The following is a 20449-nucleotide window of genomic DNA, read 5'->3' as shown; positions in this document are numbered from 1 at the left end:
AACACAAAAGAGTGTTACAATCACTGAGTATTTTATGTGGCTTTAACAGGCTAGCAAGACATGCTTGCTTCTGTGTACCAAAAACACGTTAGAGAGGTGACCTATCACACATATGTCATTCACAGAAATATGTATTGCAGTGAGTATGCCACAAAACATTAATTTACTACTTTCCTGTTGTATCATTTTTCCAAATTCCTTTTATTTATACAAGTTGCAGCTTAGAAGACAGTAGACAACATTAGCTTGAATTCTAGCTTCCCACCCTGAGAATAACGCCAAAGAAACATGGCTGCTGTGTGAATATGGTCTTTAGGCTTTTTTAGCAGGAGCCATTTTGAGATGAAACAGAAGGTAAACACAGGTGTTCCTAATCCCGTCAATTAAGGCTCTGTGCTAAACAGAGGAGTGGAGCAGTAGCATTGTTAAAGTCCTTCGTAACACCTGTGTTTACCTTCTATTTTGAGTGAAAAGAGCCCATAGAGAGAGGCAGAGAACCAAAGAGTGGGACAAATTGGCAGACATACTGACGTGATGAGTAATCTTTTCACAGGGTCTTTTCACAAGTGATGATAAGATGCAAACTCAGGTCGACAGAGGGAGCAGCAATAGTGTTCGTTGAGAGACACAACAAAGCCGTTAAGAAGTCGATTTATATTCCGAACCTCGCCTATCGTCTTAGGTTTGGGTTGCGATGTAAAAGATTCCTGATAAAAACAAATGAAAGGAGATTCATCTTTAGAATAGCTGAACCTAGCACTGAGTTAGGAAGAGCACCTCAGAAGTTCCACTGGAATATCTTTCCCTTGACTCACTAACTCTTGAAGTACAACGTGTAGGGTTGCCAACCGCCCCATATTTGACGCGCATGCGCCTCTTTTAGCTAATACAGGACGGTTGGCAAACTGAACAAAGTGGTATTACAGGAAGAGGCGGATTCAAACTTACTAATGGTTCCCTTAAACATGGCCACACATCACTTATGGTTTAGGCACATTCAGACATCAAATTTAGAGTCAATATAAACAAAGCCACTCATATCCTGGAGAATACATGAATCTGTTACCCCGTGCATGCCAGGAGGTATGCTGGGCATTCCAACCCTACTCAGGTGGCTTTTATATTTGAAAAGAGTATGCTGTTACAAAAGACAAGTCATTCTCGTGATTATATTTATGCAAATATTAAAAACACAAGTGCGCTGCAGTAAATGTAGAATGCCCTGTAAATATTCTATGTTCCATTAACAGCAACTCTGTGTTTTCTATACTTTATTTTAAACAGGTTTCTCCCAAATCCCCAATCTTAAATTCAGTTTTATGGGCGGTATTTTTAAAAAGAAAAGAAAATTCTGATTTTTTTTTTTTTTAAATTGCAATTTTTTTATGAACTGAGATTTCCTCCAGAATATAAGATCAGGTTCTGTGGGTTGAAACAATAACACAGCATTGGTGTGTTAGGGCTGAAGCGTCAGCACATCTACGGGGATAAAAGGGTAACATTTAAACTCAAGTTATGATGGAGGTTTGATATTCTGTCCTGCTGTCATATGGAGAGGATATCCTGGGTTAATATGTTTAACAAGACAACTGTCACACTAAACTCTTGGGAAGAGCACAAAATCCCAAATGCGTGATGACAACAGGTGACATTTTCCGTGGCTGCTGCACACCGAGTAAAAAAAAAATTGCAGAGCAACTGTTTGGGGTGTGACATCAGCCGGGGTGTTTTTCCTGGTACGGCATTTTCTGGTTTACTTCTCGCTTCAGCGCTGCTCTGATAGAAAGCTTAATTTGGTTTAAAAGCTCAAGCAAATATTCCGTCAGAGAGAGTGGGCGGCATTTTACACTCCCTAATGGAGCACGAGTCACTTGTTCAATATCATAAATAAGGGCTCCTTGTTTGTCTGGGTGTCGGCTTTGGTAAAAAAAGTCATTTATGCTTGCTGTTGCTCAAAACAAGCAGTCAAGCAGAATCTCTTACAGGATTCTTTCCCTCTTATTGCCACATACAACCAGATTTCTTCTTCAATAACAGCAAGACTTTTGTGGATGATGAAACGTGCTGGCTTCTATTGCATACTTGGGAGAATCTTGAGGGCTGATGTTAAACTCTTCAAGACTCAAAAAAAGCCGGATTGACGGAGTCCCAACTTTACAACCAGGAGGAAACCTTTACTTCAAGGAGCACACCGACTTTTTGGGAAATCCACTTCATTTATGAACATCTAGTGTTTTCATCTTGAACCATTTAGCATTCCAGTGCTTGGTTGCATGTTGTGGTGCCAAATGTTTTTCCCTTTAGTGGGCGTGACTTTTGGAGTGTGACGCAATGGCCTCTCTCATTATGTGTCATGTTCATACTAGAAACCTAGACACAGATGAACTGATATCAAGCACAGGTCTTACTCATTGTTCACAACATAAAAAACTCACAAGTTATGCGACACCTCGCCAACTCACAGTGGAGATGAACTTCTCGGTGTGGCGCTACAACACCCTTGAATGATACTGCGGAATCAATCAGGACCTCAGACAAATAGTTTCATGTTTTGTTGCCAGGACCATCAAACAATCCAGATATTTTGATGTCAGTGAACAGGTTTGACAGGTTATTGCGATCAAACTGTTTTCCCTGTTGCCAGTTGAAGCTAAGCTACTTTGCAAGTATTTTCCTGAATATCATAGTATTCATTCAGATATGATGGATTTGTTTTGGACTTCTTAATATTTTTATAATGTGAATTAAATGCAGCTCATCCAATCCACTCCCTTTGATTCAGATAGGACATTTTGATAACAAGAAGGAAACCAAAGTGCTGTACAACAAATTGAAATAGCAAAAAAAATCACTTCTCACACTGTTAACTACATAAATACACTTCCAAGACAAAAACAGTTACCAAACAGCGATGATTCAAAAAGTAGAAGATAGCGTGACAACTATCATTCTGGATTAAAACTACAGGAAGTGTCAAAATGTGATTGAAGTTTTTGATACTGTCAACAGCCTTGATTTGAACAAAAGATAAAAGTTTGACATTTAAGAAAATACAGCTTTCTTTCCAAGATATAGAACGTATTAGAGAATGTATACCAATCTAATGTCTCTCCATTAGGATCAAAACCAGTGCATACTTAATAAGTGGGGTCCAGTATAATGTTAATGAACGCAACATTAACACGGATCCTGTCGTATAATAGTGCTGGATGCCATGTCATCATGATCATGGCTTCATTATTTCCAGTAATTGTTATTGATGTATCAATTTATGTCAAAACATGCCTGCATGTATTAAAATGACAAATGTCTCAATGTGCTACCTTGATGGATGTTCTTTTATTCCACAAATTGTTGTGATTGGTTTGGTTTTTGCTGTCGTATCAATTTAGCATTGTATCAAGATATTTTTAGAAGCACTTTACTATCATATCATAAGTCATAATTAGCTCAAACCCCGCCCCCTTTCCCCCTTGTTACAACTTCTCTCCGAATCACAGGAAGAGAATTTGGACCACTGACTACAGAGGCAAGGTAGTTTGATTCATAATGCAAACACATTTATCCACAAGAGTTATGATGGCAGACATAGACATGTGTTGTGTTGCATGTCAGTCTAAAGGATTTTCTAAGAGTGGGCACATTTTTTTAGGGAGCTGGAAGGTTAACACGAATGAAAATGAGCAATGCCACCAACACAGATTCATTTTGGCATGCGGTTTGACATGAATTCGGTGTACCCCCCCCCCCCCCCCACCCGCCAGGTTGAAAGTTAGCTGAAACCTGAGAGTTTTCATGAAAATTTTATAAAACCAAAAATATAACTTGAAATATGTTTATATTCAAAAGAGTAAGGGTAATTGAACTGGTATCCTTGCTTTCTTGACCACTGCAGGCGTGTGTGTGTGTGTGTGTGTGTGTGTGTGTGTGTGTGTGTGTGTGTGTGTGTGTGTGTATTATGATGTGTGACCTTTCTGGCTCAGGAGGCTTGATATTCGTGACTCAACAGACGTCAGCCATGTGGAGCCTACCAATGAAGCCCACTTTGTATTCCATGTGCTCAGTCACTGCCAAACCCAGATCAGATATTTGAACCGAAAAATCCATAGATATGATGACCTCATATCCTTTGTTCGGCACATAATCCACTGATTGATCGCTAATGCTGGTTGCCTTGGGAAAATGTTGACACAGACATTAACTTTCATCACTTACCCACAAAAATATGATGTGAGCATTGATTTTCTCGAGGGATTAGACTGTTATTGAAAACAAAGAGCTGCCATTGCAAAATATTTTCATGAATATTTATGGCACTGTTTATTTCAAACTGCAACAGTTTCTCAGGCTGTCAGCATTGGCAGTACAGCGTTTATCTGACACACATGACCTCAATCTTTTGTGAGTCTTTTATTTCATAGAGTACTCCCTTGTACCTTCGATGGAAGTAGTTGAATTTTCCAAAAGAGGAAGGCTATGTAGATTAATCTTTGGAGAGAATAATAATGTTTACTGTCAACTCACTGTCATTGTTGTCCTCATTTGAAGGTGCGTGCAGTGCTGGAGGAGATCCTAGAACAACTCCCGGAGGAGTTCAACATGGCCGAGCTGCTGGAGAAGGCGGAGGAGAGGACTCCCTACCAGGTGGTGGCGCTGCAGGAATGCGAGCGCATGAACCTCCTCACGCAGGAAATCAGACGTTCCCTCCATGAGCTCAGCCTGGGACTCAAGGTCAGGCGGTGCAACGGTGATAATTATGTTCATCACTGGTGAAATACTCACAGTTGTTAGTGCCGTATTTGAACGTGGAGAGTGGTTGCTATCGCACAGAAAAGGTTCTTCAGCTGAATCTTTCCATGCTGGCATTGAAATGTTAAGATAAACAATTGTTAGATGTGGCAACCAAACATCTCTCTTGAGATCAGCAGCTTTTTGCTCATTTTAAAACATCTCATACTCGCACACATGCACTTCAGGCCTGCCCTGGCGATGGTTTTGTGTTTTCCGTCCATACAACCCATTTTATGTCAACATTTTTTCAAATCTGGCACAAAAGTCTACTGGGTTTCTCAGATGAGCTGAAAAGCTTTTGGTTGTGAAAGCTCACATGGTAGCAGTATCTATGGAACACCTTGTGGGAATTTTAAAGATCTTGCATTTAAATCCCCTGGAACACAAGAATGACCTTCAACCTTCATACGTCAAAGGTCAAGCACACATCAGGTGACTGTTTTTCTAGACTCATCGTATCCTGTATGCGGTACAGACTCAAGTTAACTTTTTCTTTTCTTTAAGTAAAGGCGATCACCAAGATCTTAACACTTCCTCCTTGAGTCCAAGTGAACATTCGTACCAGATTTGAGTTCATTCCGTAGAGGAGCTCCTAAGATATCGTGTTTGACAGGTGACAGTGACCTTGACCTTTGACTAGCGTCAACATTTTTAACTCCTTCAGTCTAAATGAAGGTTTGTGCCGTATTTGAAGAAATTTCCTCAAGGTTCTTCTAAGATATTCCCTCTACAGGAATGATTGACATATGGACAAACATGCTTACAGATGGCTGAAAGCAGCTGAAGCCTCTGATCCTCAGCTGTCAATAGTGCAGAGGCTTAAATTTATTTTAAAAAATATTATTATTATTATTGTTATTATTATTATAGCTTATTAACTGGTAAGGTTATAGGGGGTCCACAAGCAGATAGATGGATTATGGACTATGTTCATAGTTGCTTTGTTTAAGTCGAGACTTGAAAGATAGAAACCAGTTCAAGACATAATAACAGTTTAGGAGCAATCAGCTCCTGTTTTATTTAACCAATGCCTGTGGTTCCAGCGTTTTTAATAACTCCTAGCTATAGTCATTTGCATGCACTTGTTTGTACAAATACACACTGACAGAATTAGCTGAAATAGAACCTGCAGGTGACAGGGTGCACACGCAAAGAGGAGAGCAGGTGGGTGTGGAAAGCAGTCTTACTTCCTTTTTTGCTCCCCCAAAATGTTCACTTGACTTTCTGCTCTTTGTATCAGACTTGAGAAAACAAGAGTATGGTTGCTTGAGGCCATTTCTCACATCACCTAGATATCTTTAGAAATCATGTATTTTCCTTATTTCCAGATGTTGTGTTTTTTCCAGACCTGATTGGGCTGACCTAGAAGTGTGTCGCCGTTGTTAGAACATGCATGTGAGAGTGTGTTAACACCAGGGAGTCGCTTAGACAAGAGCTGGAATAACAGAGAGGACACATAGTGTGGAAAAAACATCATTAGAACCATCTGAAGGCAGCACAAGTAGCCAGCTCCAGCAGTTGGCGCTCCATTGAACATAAAAAAACAGTTCATTCATTCAAACACTGGTGACATCACTTGGCGTCTCAGCAGACAGAGACCGTATGGAGAAAGGAGCTTCACCAAAAGAGAGAGGCAGCGGTCCCCCAGATGTGTGTTCCGATGAGTTATCTGAGGAGACTGAGGCAGGATGCTCTGGGTTCTCAACGTTGTTAGTATCGACCATGTTTACTCACGCAGTCAGCTGCTCTGAAGTAGATGTATCAGTACAGGATCATATAGATGTCAATTTGTGGGAATACAACAATGCATGTGTCTTTCTGCTGCCAGCGTTGCCTTGGAAACAATGAGGTGCTCATTTGAATCATTTTTAAATCCTCTGTGTCCATTTTTTTACACCAAATTAAATGCCTTGAGGACGGTCCACACAGTCAGCTCTGTTTAGTGAAATGGAATGTTATTTTTTTATGTTTAATGATTCTCCCCATCGACATTATGCATTTGCACAAGGCCCCAGATGTGTGTGTGTGTGTGTGTGTGTGTGTGTGTGTGTGTGTGTGTGTGTGTGTGTGTGTGTGTGTGTGTCCCCAGCTTTGACTGGGGGATCTGGTGGCATTCCCAGGCTTGGAGATGGATGTAGTCTCTCCTGCGCCTGGGACCCGTCCCTTAGAAAGCCTCTAGGTGGCATCCTGACCAGATTCACAAACCACCTCAACTGACTCTTTTTGACGCAAAGGAGCAGCGGTTCTACTGTGAGTCCCTCACAGATGACCGCACTTCTCACCAAATCCCTAAGGGGGACACCAGCCACCCCTTTTGAAGAAACACATTTCAGGACCATGGGTGACAGTAGAGGCAAAGACTTACCATTAGATGAGAACTGCATTCAGGCTCAGCCCTGTCTTTGTAACAGGGGTGCTTGCCAAACTGGGGCCTCCACTAGAGACGCCCTACATTATTCACATTTTAGGAAAACTGTAGTTATCTTCCACTGGCCCTTGTAATGCATCTCCTTCATAGATAGTTTGACTGAAATGAGTCATTATAACTTTTATTCCCCCCCTCCCCAAAATCTCCGCACTGGCAACAACACCACATAAAAGTAGAAGAAAAAATGCTGGAAACTGAGTTTAACAGTGTCTGAAGTCTGTTTTTGCTCACATCTATTATTTTTACAGCGATGTACCCCATTACTTGAAGCCCTGGCCGTGTTTAATAATGAACATCCAACTTCGCATGGATATTATACATATAACAGAAAGTAAGGAAAGGTCTCCTGTGAGTGAACTGTTCCCTCAAATCAAACACAGAACCCTCAATTATCCGGTGTGCTGGCTCAGTTGCTGATGACACTGACGGTCTGCTGCTTTGGTATTCCTGCAAAACAGAAGCACTTCCTCTGTTATTAGCAGAAAACCCAGGCTAATGATTGACTGAAAGATCTGGCTTACCGAGCAGCAGGAAGGAATGAGACGTCTGCCCTCTGTGTGTCAAGCCTGACTGAGTCATGTGTTAACAACAAAATGAAAAGAGAAAAGGAGGGGGGGGTGTAAAAGCATTTGTCAGGAGTTATGAGGCTTCGATCTCCCAACACTACAAGCCTCAATAAATCGGCTCAGTGATTTAAAAGCCATGTAGATGCACCAGCAAATGGAATCATATTTTGTGGTTCATAGTGGAATAAATAGGAACTATCAGAATGGGAGTCGTGGTGACTTGGTGCAGTTGTTTGGTGCCATGGTGACGTGACAGATCAGGAGGATTTTGGCTGACAGTCGATACTCTGATGCAGACAGATTTACAGACACATACAGTATTTTTCCCGTAAACAATGGTTATGACTGTCACATATGTGTATCTAGCCATCAGCTCCTGCATCTATAGGTGAAGGACACCAGTCTTCATCTGTGCGCTGCCTCTTTTGTCCTCGGGGCCATTTCACAGCATATTTTCGGATCTGCTATGGCATCCTTGGATTCCTGGTTGTGTATGCATCTGTAGTTTCCAAAGGGCTTGTTACCTCGTAACACCTCATGCTGCTTGGATGTGTCACCTCCGATGTTGAGCTCAATAGATGAACAGGATGTGTCACACTGAACCCTGGGTTCCTTCCTGTCATGAAAATTCACAAATCCACAAAATGCAGATTGGATGCAAGACAAATTGTACAACCGATTTTTTACATAAATATGACTTCATTTCCTTTTAGTAAGACAAATACTGAAAAAAAAATCAACAAAATAAGCCCAAACTCAAATACATGCTTGTGGTTTACCGTTAAGACAATTATCACATGCAGCTCCTCTCAGCTTACCTGAGTGTTTCAGGTTTCTCACCTCATTTTGAACTGTTTTACTGTATTTGCTCACTGACGCAACTGTTGTAAATATTGTTTTCTGTTGCAGCAAGCAGGTTTTCAGAGAAAAGAAAACTACCTGCTAGACAAGAGGGAATAAAGTATATTTGGTGGTATCTTTCTGTGTGACGTCCAGAAACATCAAGAGGGGACGAGGGTTAATTGGATACTCTAAGTGACTGTAGGCGTGGCTGTGAGTGTGAATGGTTGTTCGTCTCTCTATGTTGGCCCTGCCATGGACTGGTGACCTGTCCAGGGTGAACCCCGCCTCTCGCCCGTAGCCGCTGGGATAGGCTCCACCCCCCACAACTCTTAACAGGAATAAGCAGTAGAAAATGGATGGATGGATGGATGGATGGAAATTTATTGAGAATTTTTAGAACCAGGTATTTTCCATTGTAAGACTTGTATCAACAAGCTGAATGGTAACACAACTCTTGTTGTTTGCCAACAACTTCAACCTATCATCTGAAGAAGCCATTATTGTATTTCCCCTTCCTGTGAGGGAGGTTCTATCATAGGGAAAGTGGACAGTCACTCTACATACAAGCTTCTCAACTGCAACATTAGCTTACGAGCTAAAGTCTTTCAAACACAGGTCCTAGCTAAGTTTGGACTCTCATACTTGGGAGATCAAACTGACAAGTTGAACCCAAGTATCTGAACTCCCATTAATGTGAAGTAGAAATACGCTGAACGAATAGTCAGACCACCTGTGTCGAGTAAACATTTGTTATGTGAGAGAATAATCTCCTGTCAGAGGTCCACTTAAGCAGCTATTTCAGATCAACAGTGCTGACCACACTGACAGTGAGGCAGTTTCAATAAATACAACTGTTACCTCGACTGTTGTACATTATTACAATAAAACAGGATCTAATATCATCCAGCAGACTTCAGCCTGGGATAATATTCACACAATATCTGTGTTGTTCTGGAGGAGATTTATGAAGTCTGAGGGAACAGATCTGATTCCAGCAGGGTTATCTCAGATCTGGTGGGACGCATCAGATTTATTACATAAAATCTACCTTAAAACATGTGGCTCGAAGTTTCGAAGACAAAGTTGGCACTAAAAGTCTTTTTGAATGATCGTCTTGCGTTTAACTTTTTATGGCTACAATGTAATTCATACTCAAGTTGAGGAAGATTTGTAAATACTGTACAGGGCTAAATGAAGATGGAGGCGACATTGTTACAGCAGCTTTGACATTGGCAGGACTTTTTTGGTGTAAAATGGTCTGGTGACAGCAGTGCTATTGGCTGAGGTCGCCTGTTCGCACACGGACAGACGCAAATGATAAGTGCACTGTAGTTTTATGTGTTTTCCTAGTCTTAACAGTTAAATTTACAACATATTCATACACTGTTAGTGACTTGCTAACACATTGGTACACTAATAGAGAAGACATCAGGTGCAGCTAGAGGGTTCAGGGCTTTTCTCAAGGACACACCTTAACACAGCCTCTGGAATCACACCAGGAACCTTTCCAGACATGTACAACATGAATTGTCGAACGGCAGCACTGTGGTGCACTGGTTAGCACTCTCACTTCACAGCTAGAAGGTTTCAGGTTTGAGCCCGGGGTTTGCCAGCGTGGGTTCTCTCCGGGTACCCGGGCTTCCGCCAAAATTAGATTACTCTGTGACTCTAAATTGACCGTAGGCATGGCTGTGAGTGTAAATGGTGGTCTGTCTCTATGTGTTGGCCCTGCGATGGACTGGTGACCCATCCAGGGTGAACCCCGCCTCTCGCCCGAACACAGCTGGGATAGGCTCCACCCCCAACCCCCCCACCCACGATAAGCGGTACAGAAAATGGATGGATGGAACTGCTGTACCTCCTAGAACACAGATTCACAGAGAACAATGGGCTAAGGATAAGTGCTGCATGTTGGCCATCTCCTCCAACGTGACATCATGCGTGACGCACGTCATGTTGGTGCGCTGATTTTGCAGTTTATCACCAGAACAGAAAAAAAAACAGAACATTTAAAAGAAGTGATTGTGCCGTGTGGTCATGACGTTAACCCTGATTCGAAAAGTGTTTACATCGTAGTACAGATACATGGTTCTCCTTGTCTTTCTTTCAGGGAGAGCTCACCATGACCACTGACATGGAGAACCTTCAGAATGCTGTATTTCTGGATCTGGTGCCAGACAGCTGGACCAAGCGAGCTTACCCATCCATGTCTGGCCTGGCCCTGTGGTTCACTGACTTGCTGGCCAGGATCAAGGAGCTAGAGGCCTGGTCAACAGACTTTGTCTTGCCCTCTGTAGTTTGGCTGGCAGGCTTCTTCAACCCCCAGTCCTTCCTCACAGCCATCATGCAGGCGATGGCTCGCAGGTACTGGACTGTGGGCTTGGTTTGCTCCAAATGTACTGTATGAGGAAATAATCTTGGTGTGGTGCAGTAAGTGAAGTGGTTAATTGATGGCAGGAACGAGTGGCCTCTGGACAGCATGAGTCTGCAGTGTGATGTGACCAAGAAGAATCGTGAAGACTTCAGCTCCCCCCCACGTGAGGGCGCCTACGTCCACGGGCTGTATATGGAGGGCGCACGCTGGGACACACAGGTAAATTGAAAGTTGTTCATTGATTTTGTTGGTCAGGGGTATAAATAAAGTTACTTTGAATCCCTCACACATGAACATAAGGTGAATTAACCTCGAAATGCACCTTTCAACTCACTCATGTAAGGCAACTTCGATATTCCTTCCTTAAGGGATTCCACACATTCCCTTTGTGGCTTAATTTTCTGCTTTGCATCCAGCTCTGCTCTCATGCATCACTCAGCTTCCCAGGACTTCATCTATCTGCATCCATCCAGCTCGTGTACCAGCACAGCGCCCAGCCTTCAAGGAGCATCCCTGTAGACTTGTTAATTGGTGAAAGTGCAGGGTTTGCACTTGAACACTTAGATCTCCCTAGTTGAGTGGTTCTTTTTTTTTCATTAAAGTTGGAGTCACAGGCAGGCAGTCAGATGGGCCGGGCAGCGCCCCCCCCCACACACACACACACACACACACACACACACACACACACACACGCACACGCACACACACTCACACACACACCAAAGCTCCAATCACCACTCTTCTTCTCCTCCTCCCAGCCTCTCCTCACACCCTCCCCTCAGTCCCAAGGCTGGTGGTGTTCTGGTGTCCGGGAGTAGCGGGGTGTGAATAGGAAACACAGCTGTGTGCAGCAGTAAAAGTCAAAGATTTATGATAAACCTGCTCATCTATATTTATGAAGCTCACCTCTTATTCAGAGGGGCTGGAGACATCAAAGACAGCCAGATACTGTATGTGATAAACACCTTGTGCTCAGAATAGATATGCTAGAAACTCAGATGTTGTGTGTTTATGGCAGACTCCACTTCATGATGATGAATGCTCCAGCTTTGTGTCACACTAATATATTGTTATCCTCTCAATATGCTGCTTGATTAGAAAATACTCATAGATATGTTGCCTAATTAACAGTCAAACTAATTCATCATGGATCACAACTGGACCACATGGCCTGAATTAAGTTAGCCATCATTAGCCACATGGACATGAAGTTATTGGTGTTTAAAGTTTTATAGAATTTTCAGATGCAATTAGGGCTTGTCCTCTGAGCTTTCCAAAGTCGTCAGGATTTACATTCATTCCTGAAAGTCACCGTGCACGCATGGAGAAACGTCTGTTTGTCAGGCGCGAAATGTTGGGGGATTAATTAATGAGACAGACCGCTCTGTTTCAGTGTGTTTAGAGAGTGTGTTTTCTAAGGCAGGGCAGCTTGACTTCCACCCAAAGACTTTCACCGCCCGTCAAGGGCAGAACAACACTGTGTTCTCTCAAAGTCCAGACTGAGATTAGTCAAACATTTTCAAAAAGAACTTTCTTAAATGCATGTACAAGTACCGGACGAGGAAGTTTTCACCGAGCCGAGCTCGCACTTATTTGTGACTTCATCAGCTGAGTGAAGTGTTTCTGTCTTTGGTTGACTTCCTCGTCATTAGGACTGGGATGACTTTGACTCAAATCAAAGTGTTTCTGAACACATGGCTGCATAAAGCAGAGATGGATTATACCGATGCACTTGACAGTGTGCAAATGGACCTTTTGTGGACACTTTTGCTATTAGCCATCAATTACCACTAACTTCAAGCTTAATATATGTGGCTGGCTCATAAGGATACTGAAATGACATCCGACTACACCAGTTGGAGGTCGCCAAATGAATGTGGAGTCGGTGTGCACACTTGCTAGGTTTTCTCTGGGCCCCTACCCTATTTGATCATTGATAATATGTATAGCCACGTCATCATTTCACCGCTGGTTGTCGAGGTGGTGTCCAGCAAAGGATGTGGGCTTCATTAACAATTGGCAGACTTTCTTTAGTTTAGGAGAGATGGCATCCATCCCACTTCGGATGGAGCCGCTCTCGTCTCTAGAAATGTGACATCCTTTATTTAATAAAGGACAAATCACTTTTACGAGCAAACATTACTTCCTAAAACCTGTGGAGAGAATGTTTATGGGGAATGGGATCATACAGGAACACTGACCCCTCCCACTTTCTTTCCCTGTCAGAGCGGCTTGATCGTGGACGCCCGCCTGAAAGAGCTCACGCCATCCATGCCAGTCATCTTCATTCGGGCCATCCCTGTGGACAAACAGGAGAACAAGAACATCTACCAGTGTCCTGTCTACAAGACCCGCCAGAGGGGACCCACCTACGTATGGACCTTCAATCTAAAGACCAAAGAGAAGCCCTCAAAGTGGACACTAGCTGGAGTTGCTTTGCTCCTGCAGATCTAGCTCCTTCCTGGAGGCTTTACTGGGAACACGCTGGTCATGGTAGTCATGGTGCCAACAGGGTCAAGGGTTACATCCGTTTGGTCTCGTGTCCACGTAGCTCTGTTGATGATATCGATGTCAGAAATGCAACACCTTTACACAGCAACTTCTCTCGTCTTAGTGAAGGCGCTTCATCTCACCGCTGTTCAGACAGGAAAAAACAACACAATGCAACGTGGACACAGGGCCTTATGAGACAGCTACTGCGCATGTTAGTGCCGAAAAACAAAATGAATAATTTTTTTTCTGTTTTAAAACGATAACTTGATTTCACGACTGATGTCTCATGTTCTTGCCATGAATAAACTTCAATATTTTAAGGAGCAGCCCATCTTGATCCGATGTGATCACCTAACATGTTCACAACAGTAGGTCCCAAAACCTGGATGGAGACACACAAGCTAAACTCAGTAGAACTGTGAACAAGGACAAGCAGGTAGGTTCACCTGAGTTCCTGCTGGTCTTGACCAACGCTGTCTTCTGACTGACGTCTCCATGTTTTATAGTAAATCTGCGTTTCTTGGCAGCTTTGCTGTTGTTTAACTGCTGTTAGCATAAAGCCGCTATTAGCGTGCAGCTAAATATACATGCTGACTCACTGTGGCCATAGAAGCTTCTTCCATAGTGGTTCGTTTTTAGAAAACCAGTCAATATGTATGTCACCAAGGAAGAAGATGTCTTTTTGTTTCGAGTTTCCACGATGCTCTTCAAATAAACGACATTAGAACTGGGTTGTGTGTGACAACCAGCACCCGCAGTTGCTTTCATGTCTTTGCCGTCGTATTTCCTTGGTACAGCTTCGATGTTGTCTTGAACAGAAATACCACTACATTAAACCTGTCTCTTCTATTTCATCTCATCAACCTTCTTCCTGATGTTGCATATATTTGATTAAACTAAAGCCAAACCTTTCCTTCACTAACAGCAGTCAAATTCAGCTATTTGTCAATAACTGAAAGGCAAAATACACTTTTTGGATGAAGTGTTGTTTTCTGTGCTCCTTTAATGTGTGAACCCCAAAGTTTAGTCTCCTCCCTGACTCCAGGACATGGCTCTCACACACTTTGTGTCGCTGACAGATGTGCCGTGGTGGGACTCTGATGTTGGATAGATTATGTCGGTGAATGGCAACAAAATAGAAATGCAAAGCTGAAGATCTTTCTGGTTATTTCTGCTTCAGCACACAAATTAGTACATAAACATTGTTTCTCTTGTTAATTCGTTCTGTACACTCTGGTTCATGTCGCAGCTTTCTCTCTCCCTTCTTGTTTGCTTCTCTTCTCAGCGTGTTTGCACATACCGTACTTTTCCTCTCCAGCTTTCTCTGCTCAGCCTGGCAACTGACAATGGAACACTGTTTTTAACATGAACCAACTTCGATGCACTTCGTCCTTCTACTGTCCTCTTCGGCACCCAGTCAGGTCTGCTGCATGAACACTGTAGACACTCTTAGCTTGGAATTTTGCATTTTTCTGGAGTTTGAAAGAACTAAAGAGACTCAAAAGGAAATTTTTGTTCTGCAAGTTTGTGCGAAATTTCCTGAGTTCTTGAAAATATCCTGCTTTATTCATCATAATACCAATAAATATCCATCCATCCCTCCATTTTCTACCTCTTATCCTGTTGAGGGTCATGGGGGTGGAGCCTATCCCAGCGGCCTTCAGGCGAGAGGCGGGTTCACCCTGGACAGGTCACCAGTCCATGGCAGGGCCAACACATAGAGACAGACAACCATTGGCTCTCACAGCCACACCTACGGTCAATTTAGAGTCTGGATTAACCTGGTCCCTCTTGATGTCTTTGGACTGTGGAGGAAGCTGGAGTACCAGAGAGAACCCACACAGGAACAGGGAGAACATGGAGACTCCTCACAGAAAGACCCCGTGCTGGAGCTGGGACTCGAACCCAGAACCTTCTTGCTGTGAGGCCACAGTGCTGACCACTGCACCACCGTGCTGTCATGATGAATATTTCAGAGTAAATACTTGAAGACATGTTTTGTGTTGAGGCCAGTGCTTAAAAAGTGTCTGCAATGAGAATCCTGGGAAATGTAGGGAACGTCATTCACCATGACTTTATAGTTACGTAGTGTAAAAGAAGCGGTCAGTGCCAATTAATTTTGCATCCTTCCTAAAGGCCAGCAGGGGGAGACACCATGGGTTGCAGGAAGAAATCCAAGCAGAAATCAATTCAAAAACTACCCCACTCTTACTTTTTTGTGTTTATGGTCTCAATCATCAGTTTCTTGTCCTCTTTATTACACGGTGATGATGATTTAGCAAGTTATGGTGCCATTCAGAGTCACACAATACAGCAGGATCTGACTTGGGGCCTGGGTACATTGTGATTAACACTGACTACAGCAGAAGTGGCCCCCTGCTTGTCTAGATAATATCACATCCGGTACGAATGAAACTGCCAACTGAAGGCATTCGAACCCGTCTGTGACTTCTTTAATATAATTTGGATGAAGTTGAACTGAATACCACAATGACCACAATGGCGCCGTTCAGCAGAAGTTACATCGTCTCATTTGGAGAAATCTTAGTTAAAAGAGACATAAAATCACATCTCATCTTTGCATGATGAGATCGTGTAGATTCTTTTTGTTTGGTCGGGTTATTTTCAAGGGTCAAGTCCAGTGACAAAAAAAAATCTTCATCCACAGACAAGAAGTCGTCCGCTTCACGAGTGCATCTGATCTAACCGTTGTATTGGAGATCGCAGCCTCTTTCCTCGACCCTCAGATCCCCGTTTTTCCGTTATGCGCTGATCCAGGAGAACCTCTGACACGACGTGATCGGTAGCGGCCTCATTCTTCCCAAGAAAGGCCAACAGCACAAGTTGGCAGTGTTAAACAAAGCAGCTTCTATTCAGCAAAGAAGGAGAACAGAGCTGGAAAGAACAGACAACTCTCTGAAGATCTAACCAAAGTCAGGGAAAGAGGAGAAAAGGGTGTTTTAAAATAAAGAAAGCTTCTCCCACCCGTCCTCTGCTTCTATTACAAATATATATATTATACTGCTATAGTTTCAAGTTTCCTAAACTGAGCAGCTCCATCAGTGTTTACCACAGTGCTTCCTTGAAGGTAACTGCACATCAGACTGGCACTTTCTTGAAGGGAGACAGTGAGCTGCCGGCTGAGGGTTTGAATGGCCTGTCGCCCTCCCTCGGACCAACACCATGACAGCGAGCTGCCAGACTGGCAGCCGGTTGTAAAAATGATTATAGGGCACCAAAACCCCTGTTTCTGATCTCACAGTGAAATGACTGAAGGACAGGAAACTGCAGAGATCAGAAGTGACTGACCTGCAATCACTTGATCGATGCGATCCCAAACATCTACATAATGATATGGAATAGTTCTGCCACGAATTCATGCTTCATCGTGTCTTTCTGCTAAACTACGAGCAAACTAAGTTTAGAATGTCAGTTTTCTGGAAGGAATTTGGTCCGTCATCATCTGCGACAGACGACTGCCACCAGCTCTCCTCGCGCCGTGTCCTCCTCTGTGAGTCCTCGGCGTGCCCTGTCGTCCGTTACTGCTGTCACCGGGACAGTTTGACTGATCAGCTGGTGTAAACAAAACTGTGTGAATGAATTCAGCATCAAACTTTGTTGCTGGGAGAAAAAAAAGTAGACATGAAATAGAGCAGAACACTTAGCTTGTTTGGAGAGGATGCAGCTTTAGTGGGTTGCTACCAATCTAAATCTGAAGTAGTATTTGTATCAGAAAAATGATTAACGAAGCAAACTAAAACATAAAGGCTCTGCTTTGCCCATTCTGAACCACGGGAGGCGCCACAAGCTTCTGAACACCTAAAGATAACACGGGCTTAGAACTTTAAACCCCACAAGATGACACAAGGGCAGAACTGACAACAAACATCAAAAAAGAAAGTAAGACCGCCAAAGGTTTTCGCTCCACAGGCTCGGTTCTGGGATGTCACAAAAACTGGTGTTTTGGGACCAAGTCACTGCCTAGATTCTGAAAACCTGACAGTCCTTGTTTTTCCAAGCGAGTTATGGGACATGAGCGACATGTGGAATGATAGCAGCAGGTAAAGCAAGTGGATGAGTGGCAATAAAAACACACGGACACTGTTTTCACCAGTGTGACGCAGGAACGTCTCTCGCTTCCTCTCTCTCTCCTTCTCGCTTCCTCTCTCTAGCGAAATTTAATCACGACACCGCTGACGGGGACTTTTACGGATGAAGCTACCTCCTCAGTCTCTAAAAAACGAATGTCTGAGGTAAGAAACAGTGGTGTCAGCGCAAGTTCTGGTATCATGACATCCCCTCATGGTTCTACTTGTGTTCATGCAGAAGTCAGAAGAAGCTAATCATGGCTTCTGGATCTTGATTTATTGATTTTTTTCAATATCTATTATCTGGAAATTTAATACCAGTCGCATTACTACTAATTAAAACAGGGATAATGAGAGACTTTGCGGACCAAAATAATTTGATAGCATGTGGAAGGCCGTGTGAAATTGTGGCCGAGGGCCAGAGTTTGAGAACCCTGTTCTAAATCCTAAAGCTGCTTCTTTTGCTGCAGACGTCTAGGAGCCGTAGCTTTTAGCCGGCGCTCAGTTATGTAGGGTATCTCAAGCATCTGTGTGTGTTTGTGGAGAAATGCTAATGTCTGCTGTCTTTCAGTCACGTTTTTGAGGAGGTGCTAGAACGGTCGGGGAATATCACAGCATAAATTGAAGTGAATTCACACATTTTATCTGGATCCAAATGTACAACACTACCTACACTAAGTACACAATGTCTCATAACACAATCACATCTGAATGAATCATGTGTACAGATTTTTTTTTTAATCTCATCTCAGAAAAGCTCCCTGAACTAAGATGTTTCATCCTTTATTGGATTTTCACTTATATATGCTACATCGTGGTTGATTGCAAATTTGAAATCATTCCCTCGTCTCCCAGTCGTCCTGCTTCTCTTCCAAGTCTTTAGATCAAACACGCTCTCCTCCACTTCCCTCCATCCCTCCTACAGTTGAGTTTGAGAAGAAAAAAAAACTCTCACATATATCCCTGGGCAACATGCGAAGTCGTTCTTTCTTTCTTTTTTCCTTTCTTCCTTTCTTTCTTGTTCAGGTTCCCCGGCGTCTCCTTTATCTGCTTATTGGAGAGCCTTAATAATGCGCTCAGAGACAGAGAGGCGTGAGGAGGAGGAGGAGCAGACCGGGCCAAGCAGGAGGAAGAAGGCAATGATGCAGGGTGATGCAATTTATGTAGGACTCCCAAATTACATCTTCAGGTGCTTTTATGATTAAGGTTCGTGTGTTTGTGTACGGCTGCCCAGTGCAACTGTGGCGTGGCATTGCACCGGCGAAATACTCCATGTGTACTGCCGTTACAACGAAAGCAGAACTCATGTGGTAGTCTTCTAAAGACGAGTGGTAGATTCATTTCTTTTTGTTGATTTCACGCGCACACACACACACACACACACACACACACACACACACGCACGCACACACACACACACACACACACACACACACGCACATACACACACACACACACACACACACACACGCACATACAAAAAGAATCCTGTATCCGTTCACATGACATTTCAGGAAGGCCTTAAGAGAATTTCTTCAAATTTGGCACAAACTTCCACCGGGACAAGAGGATGAACTTTAAAGATGTTGATGGAATGCAGTAACTCAGGACCCTCTCGTGGAAATTTGTTCAGATATTTGAAAAATGTGACTTCAGGAAAATTGAAGTTTCCTCTTTATATTGACGGTTCTTTTGAACCAACTTCAGGCATTAACAAGTCAGATTTCTTGTATCTGCTGAGACCTGCAGAGAGGCCATGCACACATGACCTACATCTGCAGGGATCTGGATCACGTCATCGGATCAATTTGTCTTTGCATTTACAGTACAGTGGTATTAAGGTCTCCCTTTTCCATCTTGACTCAGTCTACGTGATCAGGGCTAATAGAACAGCAGCGGCGGATCTTTGAACATCCTGCTGAGTGATGCAGCCGAGGGGGAAGTAGTATTTGAAGAGCTTGATTTGAGTTGGTGTTAAATAGTTGTTGACTAGAATAGAAGAGAAAATCCTCCCGGAGAGATGGTGATGAAACTGATTGAACATTAGCAACTCATTAGCAGAGCAAGACTCACATCCAATACTGTGTTACCATCTAAGTGAGCTGATTGTTTTGTTAGTATCAGTTGTAGTCATTTTAGACCTGTAGTGTGGGGAAAGAGCCAGCTGTGTATATTAGCCATAAGCTAATGGCAACCGTTGGAAAGAGCAAAGATTCTAGCGCATCGTTCGTAACAGTAGAGCCAGCGTGACCAGCTGACTCATCCAGTTGATCCCATTAGCTCGCGCTCATTCACAGAGGCATCGAGTAGGAAGTGTTAGTTTGTTTTTAGCTTTTGAAATAGAAGTGTTTGTAGACTGCTAGCTATACATCTGGAAGATGTGCATTGTTCTGATTGATGCTCCTGTTTGTTGCTGTCGGTGTCAGGTGGTAGCGGTCAGATGAAATTAGCTTCAAGCTAAATATACATGGCTGGCTCTTCCTGCATTCTTGATTGACAAAGACGCGATGCAGGAGGGATAAAGAGATCTAGAGATTTACTGATGAATGTCTGAAAGGTACAAAAACCTTTCCTGATCCATTATCACTGTCATGTTGTTCCCAGTTAGACCCTGGTCGCTATTATTGGACAGTTCCCCGGCGTGTGATTCTGAACAAAAGAGGACAAAAAGCAAAATGTGTTTTTTGTTTTAATGTATGTTTTGGAAAGTCTATCACCTTGCAAAGTCTTTGGGCCCTCAAGCCGGCGCAAGTGCCATTTTCACACCAAGCGCCCTCGCCCTTTAACCACAACATGAACTTGCACTCGACCTGCACAGGCAGGTGCTTAAGTACGTATGTTAATGAGGACCGGACTGGCGCAACCA

General features: G+C 43.2%; 1 protein-coding gene across 2 annotated transcripts in view; it reads left to right on the top strand.

Moving 5' to 3' along the window:
- dnah9 (dynein, axonemal, heavy chain 9) overlaps positions 1-13605 on the top strand; it is a 175913-nt gene extending 162308 nt beyond the window's left edge. For both annotated transcript variants that reach the window (XM_086196258.1, XM_086196256.1), the window contains exons 75-78: positions 4549-4731; positions 10739-10992; positions 11086-11221; positions 13229-13605. In XM_086196258.1, coding sequence (XP_086052384.1) covers positions 4549-4731; positions 10739-10992; positions 11086-11221; positions 13229-13456 — 801 coding nt within the window. In that variant the 3' untranslated portion in view covers positions 13457-13605. The remainder of the gene's footprint in view (positions 1-4548; positions 4732-10738; positions 10993-11085; positions 11222-13228) is intronic.
- The last annotated feature ends 6844 nt before the right edge of the window (positions 13606-20449 follow it).

This window comes from Aulostomus chinensis, chromosome 23 (assembly GCF_037954235.1).
Source record: "Aulostomus chinensis isolate RoL2024-O1b breed Wild chromosome 23, RoL_Achi_v1.0, whole genome shotgun sequence".
Lineage (NCBI taxonomy): Eukaryota > Metazoa > Chordata > Actinopteri > Syngnathiformes > Aulostomidae > Aulostomus > Aulostomus chinensis.
Note: the sequence above shows the minus strand (reverse complement) of the source record. Positions and strands in the feature narration are given on the sequence as shown.